Here is a 7,852-nt window from a genome sequence, read left to right on the forward strand (position 1 = left end):
AATGTTCTGGCCCCAAATAACACTGTCACTTCTCCCCCTGCCCAGGAAGGAGGGCAAGGCGACATGGGTGTCGACGGGTCTGTACGGCTGTATCTGCCCCCCACCGTGTGGTGCCCTAATGGGACTGTACACGCCCCATGTGTAGCACCTGGTCCTGGGAGACTGCCTGCTGGTCTCTGTCATGGGACTGGCGTGTGCAGCCATGTGTTCAGGTGCTTGGTTCTATGGAACTTTCTTAAGTTTGCCCTCCGGCTGCATCACAGTCATGTGCTCAGTCACGTACTCCCCATGACAATCCCAGCACCTGGGCATTGTGGGTCTGACTCTGTAGTGGGCTGTTTCCTCTGATTTAGGGGGGCACTGCTGACTTCCTTGTGTGTCGGTGCGCTTTGATTGTGAGTTCATGTTACAGTGGGGTTCTGTGAGTCCTGAATCCACAGGAGGGTCTCCAGGGAGGACTTATGCTCATGTCTTCCGGGCGCCTCAGGGCGTCACCAGCCCAGGAATTTTCAAGCAAAACTTTTTTTTTTTTCCAAGCAAAACTTTTAATGAGGGGTGTTCAGATCTCATGCCTGTGTGAGCATGGGCTGACATTCAGGAATTTTCAGGGACAATTTTTTTCTTCTCTGCAGAGCCAAGTGTAAGAGAGGCCGTGCCCTTGTAGGGCCAGCTGTTTGCTCGCTCCCACACTGGGGGGGTGGGGGGGGTGGGGGGGGGCGTGGGTGTGCCGTGAGATGAGAGCCTTGGACACCCCAGGCCAGCAGGGCATCCAGGGTGGGGTCTGGCTCCTGCGCATACCACTTACCCAGTGGCTGCTTGCTGTTTTGGCCTTGGAGGAATTCTGTACCTTCTACCACTTCATCAGGGCATTATCTTTTTTTAAAAGGGTGTCTCATTTTGTCTGGTATCTTATGTGCTCAGTGTCAGGACTCCTGCAAAACAGATGAAGAGAGTGGAGTCCCTGCTCATGCAGCAAGAATTTGCTGTGTCTGCCATGTGCCCAAGCAGTGCTGTGTGGCTGTCACCACGTGTATGTCCTTCACCCCACAGCCATTCGCTGGGAGCCTGCAAAGCCAGCTCCTAGGGGCGGGGGTGTCCGTCTCGTTGGAGGGCAGGGCTGTGCACACAGGGCTCGGCTCCTCCTGGGCTCCCTGAGGAGCTTGCTTGGTACCCCTCCCTGGGGAGTGCTGTCATGAAGCATCTCTGAGGGGAGCCCCAAGATTACATGCCCAGAACATGCTGCAGAAAAGTGCCTCCTCGCAGGGCCGCTGCCAGTCTGTATAGCAGCACTTCCAGGCGTGAGCGCGTTTAAGGCCCTCACTGGGCCTTCCCTCCCTCCTTTAGCAACTGGTCACAGGCAGCTGCTTTCACTCCTTCCTCCCCAGGCCGAGGGTCAGCGTGGCCTTTGGGAATCTGAGTCTGTTCTGGAGAGAGGAATGGGGCCGAGGAGGGGAATGTTCGCAGAGGATGGAGGAAGGCTGTCAGGGAGGGGAAGGGGTATCTTCCGGCCAGTGGGGGGATGGGGCAGGGGCCTGGCGACCAAAGGGACTTGCTGTGTCAAGGGGGAGCTGAACCCCCTGTTCCTGAGAGGCTAGCAATATGGCCCCTGGGTCCTTGAAGGCGTGGAGGGGGAGCCTGTGTAGGGCGGGAGGAGCCCTCTCCAGGCCCGTAGCTGCAGGATGGGTGAGGGAGAGGGACCTGCAGGAATCCAAGCGGGAGGAATAATGGTCTGAAAGTGTCTCCATCTCCCGCCGTCCTCTGAGGGCCCAGCCCAGCCTCCACTCCGCTCACTGGGGAGTCCCTGAGGGATCCTTGCTGGTAGCACAAGGTTTTGAACCCCCAACCTCAGACAAGGGCCAGAGCAGGTAAGCAGTGAGGTGGGGCCCTGGTGCTCAGTGGCCTGGGGAGGGGGCTGCAGATGTGCAGGGTGCCTGACACCATGTTTACATATTCTGACGCTTGCTGTGTGCTCTTCAGGGAAGTCTGGGGGAGACCCTACTCGGGGGGCAGGTGGGCGGCCCTTGTCTGCCCTCGTCCAGTGCCTGCCAGACCATGGCCACCAATGTCAGGAAACAGATTGTCTTTATTCAAGTGCACAGATCAGTCATGTGACAATGCCAGGTGCGGTGTCCCAGCCTGCCCCCCTTTATTCATCTCCCCTAGCATCACTGCTGGGATGCCAGGAGCAGCCAGTGCCCGGGGCAGCCTTGCTCTGAGGAGCAGGCATGAGTTCAGGGCTCCTGTGCCAGCGGCCGCCTGGGCACCAGGACCGAGGTATTTCACAGCCAGCACGTGAGGCTCGGCCCCTGGGCCTGGGGTGGGTGGCTGTCCTGCAGGGCACCCGGCCAGGCATTGTGCACACGTGCACGGAGGACCATGGCCGCAGGTGGTACACACACCGGACGTGAGCTAGAGCAGACGTCTGAGTCTCCACAAGAAGGGACCTTAGGGTGTGGGGGCCACGTGGGAGAACTTGCAGAAAGGAGACGCCTGGTCCTGACGTCCCCTCTGGCCTGCAGGCACGTCTGTGCAGAGTGGTCGGTCAGCAGTGCGGCTCAGAGGTGATGAAGCTGCACTCGGCCTGCTCGCTGTGTGGTCCCAACCAAGCGACTGGGCCCGCCAGCCACGGCTCAGGGCTCACACACAGTTGTCAGGGACGCACTCCGCCTCCTCTGCAAGCTCGGGGCAGGGCGCCCCGTGGTTGGCAGGCTGCACACGGACATAGCGAGTCCTGGTCTTGGCTCCCAGCTTCCCGCACAGACCTTCGCACAGCCCCCAGGAGGACCAGAGGGAGACCTCGCAGTCCAGCGGCGTTTCTGGAACTGGACCAAGCACAGGAGAGACCCGTGAGCTGCGTGGAGGAGGAGTGGGTGGCAGAAGGGCACCGGGGTGTGTTCACCCGTGAGACCCGCTCCAGACTGCGGGCGGGTGGAGGGGAAACGCCTTCGCAGTATGGTTCAGAGTCCGCCGAAGAGAATGCCGCCCACCCTCCTGAGAAACCACTGACACGACTGGACTCAATGCTTCTACGCTGCGAGCGGTGCTTTGCTCCTCTCCACAGGCAGCCATGGGACGGGAGCCCGGGGACTCAGCCATGTCCCATTCCTGGGGGAGGGGACCCCGCTGTGACCTGTGCTTCAGGGAGCCCCACGCTGAGGCTCCACCCACTGCTGTGAACCCAGTCACTGACCCGCGTCAGAGCTGACCACGCGGGAGCACGGCCCCACACACCTAGGGCCTGACGGATTTCCCGCTCCAGTGGGCAGTGCCACCTCCACGTTTGCCGTGGAGGGCACAGAGGGGTCCACTTAGTGAGGCCCTTCCCGTCTGCCGTGACAGGCCAGTGGCCCACCTCCCACGGGGCTGGGCCCCCTCACACCTCCTTCCGGCTGCATTTACCCATGTTGGGCCAGTTTGATCTTTAGCTCAGAGCTTGAATCAACCAACTACCAAGTCTCCCAGAATTCTAGTCATCCTCACAGAGTGCTCTGAACCCCCAGAACCCCATCATCTTGTACCACATGCTATGAACCACCAGGACCCCTGAGGTCTGGTGCTGAACCCATGTTTGAAGTTGCTCAGAGACGCAGGCTCATGGTGCCCTCAGCTCGGGCCCCTGGGCTGTCTGAGCATCAGTGCCCTCCCTGGTTTGACTCCCTTCCTGACCCCTGGTGTTGCTGGGGTCCTGGCCCAGCCTGGTGGTGGGCACTTCACACCCAAGAGCCTGGCTTAGAATGGGGTGACCTCCATGGCAAGTTGGGGCTGCTACAGGGGAGCACCGCGGGGGTGGATGACGTCACTCGGCCCCTGGACCATCACTCCTTGTAGGGTCACATGTGGGCGACTGGCTTGGCCTCGGGAGAGTGGTGGGTGTCAGGTGGTGTTATTGCCACTTCAGACAGTCCCTCTTGGGACACTCCTTCAGGGTCACTCTCAGGGTGCGAGGTCAGAGCTGGTGCAGGGCTGGGTGTCGGCTAGCTGTCTGTTGCCGTGAGCTGAGCACTGCCCCTGGGACACACTCTCCGAGTGGTTCTCTGCCCCATGCGCCAGTGGTGGGCACGGTGGCTCCCGCGGGCCTGAGCACTGGCCCAGGAGCCCGGCTGTGGAGGACAGGGAACGCGGTAGTGGGGGTGGGGCCTGGGCTTACCCGAGAGGCTGTCCCCGATCTCGTTGCCCCTGCCGCCCAGCTCTATGGCGGGAGGCACGAAGGCCCTGGGGCTCTGCCGGAGACGCACCAGGGTCACCCTGGCGATGGGGGGCAGGGCCTTCAGCCGTGGGTAGTAGAAGGAGTTTGCCGGGTGGCTGGGAGAGGAGGAGGTTATCTGGGGAGATGAGAGAAGGGCGGTCAGCACGGCTGTGTGCTTGGCCCGGGTGGGAGCCAGTAGAGTCCAGCAGGGCAGTGTGGAAAGCACCCCAACTGGGCCTTCGCGGCTCACTGGGCACCTGGCCCATGGTCCAGGAAAGGGACCAGGAAGACCTGGCCTCCTCCAGGCCCCCACCTCGTACCCCCCATCATGTAGCGCAGCCATCTCCCTCCTGGGCAGGACCACACCCCTGCTCCCGTGACCCTACGGACAGGGGTGCTGTCCAAACAAGAAAGAAAGCTGGGCAACAGGAGCGGCCCCGAGTGGCCAGTGCTGTCACAGCCTCCCCCGCCCTCACCTCGGTCACTGTGTCCTGCGGGATGGTCGCGAAGTTGGGGGAGGAGAAGGTGAAGCCGCTGTCTGTGCCCGCGTCATGTGGGTAAAGGTCCACGGTGACCTGCTCCCTCCAACGGTTCCCATCACACAGGTCCAGACTGTCGACGCCCACAAACCAGTCGGGGCTGGGGACAATTCGGACCACAAAGGACACCTGGGGGGCCAGGTGCTCAGCAGGGTGGCCACCACAGCCCACGCCTCTGCCCTCCTTCCCACCGTCTGCCACTTACCAGTGAGTGCCTAGCGTGGACCTCGAACTCCGAGGAGGTGTGCCCCATGCCGCTGGGCACGGCGGGCGCGGAGAACACCTCGTGCACGCTCTGGAGCTTCTCTCCGGCCGCCTCAATCTCCTTCATCAGGGCCCAGGCCTCACCCCGCTCCGCGAAGTCCCTCAGCCCATTGCTGGCGTACTGGTTCTCCCGCCACATGCTGTAGTCAGAGCTGTGCGCTGCCCCTGTGGGCCCATTGCTGCATGAGCAGCCGCCCCGTGTGGGCGCACCCCTCCTTCCCACCGTTACATGGGGACACCCTGTGGCCTCGTGCTGCCCGGGGACACTGTTGGGAACCAGTTCAGTGGCCTGCCCCTGACTGCCATTCTGCCCCCCACCCCCAGAGCCCAGGCCATCACTGGCCAGCATGCAGTAGGCGTCCAGCAAACATAGCTGGCACTGAGGTGAATTGGGTTAGAGTGCCCCCGGACTGTGAGGTGTGGTGCAGCTGCCAGGTGCCATCCCCCCTGCGTGGACAGGCCACGCGCAGGGGCAGGGCTGTGCTCACCCAGCAGGGATGACCATTGCGCGGGCGGCCGGAACAGCGGGTACTGCTTGGGAAAGGCCGTCTGGCTCCACTTGCCCGTGAAGGTGATGCTGTACTTGGCCAGGGGCCGGGCCGTACACACGGAGTCTCCCCCCAGTGGCTGGCTGGCTGTGGTGCCAAGTGTGGCCAGTAGGAGAGCCCAGAGGGCCCTGCCCTGGGCGGCGGCAGGGGTCCGGATTTCCATCACCTAGAAGCAGGGGGAGAGCTCCACAGGGCTGCAGAGCTGGTCCCCAGACACCCGCTGCGTGCCAGCCCGGACGGGGCTTAGGTGACAGCCTTAAGCAGTTCCCTCCCTGCTCCACCTCCGGGCTCAGGCTTGGCCTGGCCCCTATTCTGGAAAGAGAAGCTGGGTTTGCAGGTGTGTGTCTAGGAACCTAGGGTGCCCGGCAGGTTTGGAGCCCTGGCGCCCAGGCGTGGCATCCCCAGTTACCCACTTCTGGGGTTGCCGTCCGAGGGAACCCAGACCTGCAGGGTCAACTTTTGGACTCACTATACCCAGAACTGCATGGCCAACTCGGGCCTCCCTCTGGGGTGCTGCAGGTTTCTGTATGGGAATGGGGCGAAGCCAGGAGGCCAGTGACTTAGGGGTTGGGGTCAGAGGCGCACACGCAGTACTCACCCAGCAGGAGCAACAGGAAGGCAGGCAGCTAGGCTGTGGCCTGGGATGGTCCCAGCAAGAGCCCAGAGCTCCAATTTATGCTGAGGATGGCACCCGGCTGGCCAGCGAGGCCCAGGTCCCCCACTGTGGCCGGCAGAGAGCAGACGAGAAAGGGACTCAGTGCCCCACAGCTGCCCTGGCTGCCTGGCTCTGAGGCTGAGAGGCTTCTCCAGCGCTGAGGTCACTGTTGCTCTGGTCGGGTGCCTGCCAGTTGCCGCACCCCTTTCTTTGTCTTTCCCTCCCTCCCGGCCTCCCCGCCCTCTCCTCTCCCTACTGCTCTCTGCTTTCCCAACAGGCCTTCCCAGTGTCTCCCTGGAGGTGGTGCCAAAGCCAGCGTGTTGCAGCCGCAGCCGCAGCCTGTGCTGGTGGGAGTGCTGGAGCCAGGCTGCAAGAGGGGCCTCAGGGCTCGGCTTGCTTAGCACGCCCAGAGCTGGGCGGGCGCCCCTCCAGGGAATCAGAACCACAGGGGGTGGGGGGCGTGCTCAGGGAGGAGGACCTCCCACCCAGGGCCCTCCCTCAGGGCCACCAGGTCCCTCGGGACAGGAGGCGCCCGTCCCTGACCCACATCCCTCGAGGGACAAAGGTCAGGGGTGCTTGGCACGCAGGACACCGCCATCAGATTCTGGTCTGTCTCTGCTCACTGTCAGGAGAATGTTTCCAGGACCGAGTCACAGGCCTGGGAACTGGAAGAGAGGGCAGGGTGGTCTCGCTCCTACGAGCCCTGGGAGGTCTTATGCGTGAGCAGAAAGCATGCTGGTTTTAGGATGTTTCACGTGTTCAAAAAAAGGAGAGAAAAAGAATCAATAAGAACAGAATGGAAACAAAAACAAGCCATGTGGCCACCTGCATTTCAAAGCAATAACGGGCCCAGGGAAGTGGCTGTGAGCACCGTGTGGAGACGGCAGGACCCACAGCTCAGACGTGGACTCGGGACCCTCACACCCAAAGAGCTCCTGTGCATGGGCGATGGAGAGGCACCAGGCTACTTCACTCACTTAAAAATAACCGGGCAAACCTGCCCCTGCTCACAGAATTAGCATGGTGTTTTATGAAAGCAACTACATTTTTCAAAAAAACCTTTGTGAGAAAGTGGCCTGGCTCTGCCTCCAGGCCCATCTTTCCTGTCTGGCTCCTGCGCCTGCGGACAGGTGTCGTGGTCAGCTTCTGTGTGGCCCGTGCTGGAGAAGGGCAGTGCTCTCATGGCCTCGGGGGATCTGTGTGGACCTGCCGTCAGCTCTGGGAAAGCCGCACCCTCCAGGGAGCGCGAGCAGATGCATCTTCCAGCTCCTGGCTCCTGGTTCCCCTTGGAGAAGCAGCAACCGGGTTGGAGGACAGAGGCAGGACATGCCTGGGATATCGCGTCTGCTCTCCCCTGTTCACTCAGGCATCGTCCGGTTCTCACCCCTGTTCACCGGCCACCGGGGGCCTCGGGGCTCACCCCACTTGACAGTAGGCCCAGGATGGCCAAGAGGCAGCCCAGCGTCATCAGGGGGCTGCTTCCCCAGCCCCCCGCACCCATCAGAAGAGCTCCACAACCCTCGGGGTCCCCGCCTGGGATGTGCTGCTGGGGACCAGGGGCCAGGAGACAGGGCCCGGCCTAGTCCAGGGTGGGGGCTGGGAGGAGGTTGGCCAGGAAGGCACTTCCTTTGGTGGTAGAGGCCCCTCTTCAAGATCTGCC

General features: G+C 62.2%; 1 protein-coding gene across 2 annotated transcripts; it reads right to left on the reverse strand.

Annotated features, from left to right (window-relative positions):
- Nucleotides 1-2,063: 2,063 nt before the first annotated feature.
- On the reverse strand, nt 2,064-6,591 carry SPON2 (spondin 2). Of its 2 annotated transcripts, none has more exons than XM_036326493.1 (6): nt 6,136-6,591; nt 5,478-5,739; nt 4,931-5,154; nt 4,663-4,854; nt 4,148-4,322; nt 2,064-2,822 (listed from the first exon to the last, which is right to left on the reverse strand). In XM_036326493.1, exons 2-6 carry the CDS (start codon nt 5,698-5,700, stop codon nt 2,638-2,640), a joined length of 999 nt encoding a protein of 332 aa, XP_036182386.1. In that variant the 5' UTR covers nt 5,701-5,739; nt 6,136-6,591; the 3' UTR covers nt 2,064-2,637. The 2 variants fall into 2 exon arrangements, with proteins under 2 accessions (XP_036182386.1, XP_036182380.1); XM_036326487.1 differs by having other exon boundaries at nt 5,478-5,703; nt 6,136-6,430.
- Nucleotides 6,592-7,852: the final 1,261 nt, after the last annotated feature.

The sequence above is a fragment of the Myotis myotis genome, unplaced genomic scaffold, assembly GCF_014108235.1.
Source record: "Myotis myotis isolate mMyoMyo1 unplaced genomic scaffold, mMyoMyo1.p scaffold_m19_p_1, whole genome shotgun sequence".
Lineage (NCBI taxonomy): Eukaryota > Metazoa > Chordata > Mammalia > Chiroptera > Vespertilionidae > Myotis > Myotis myotis.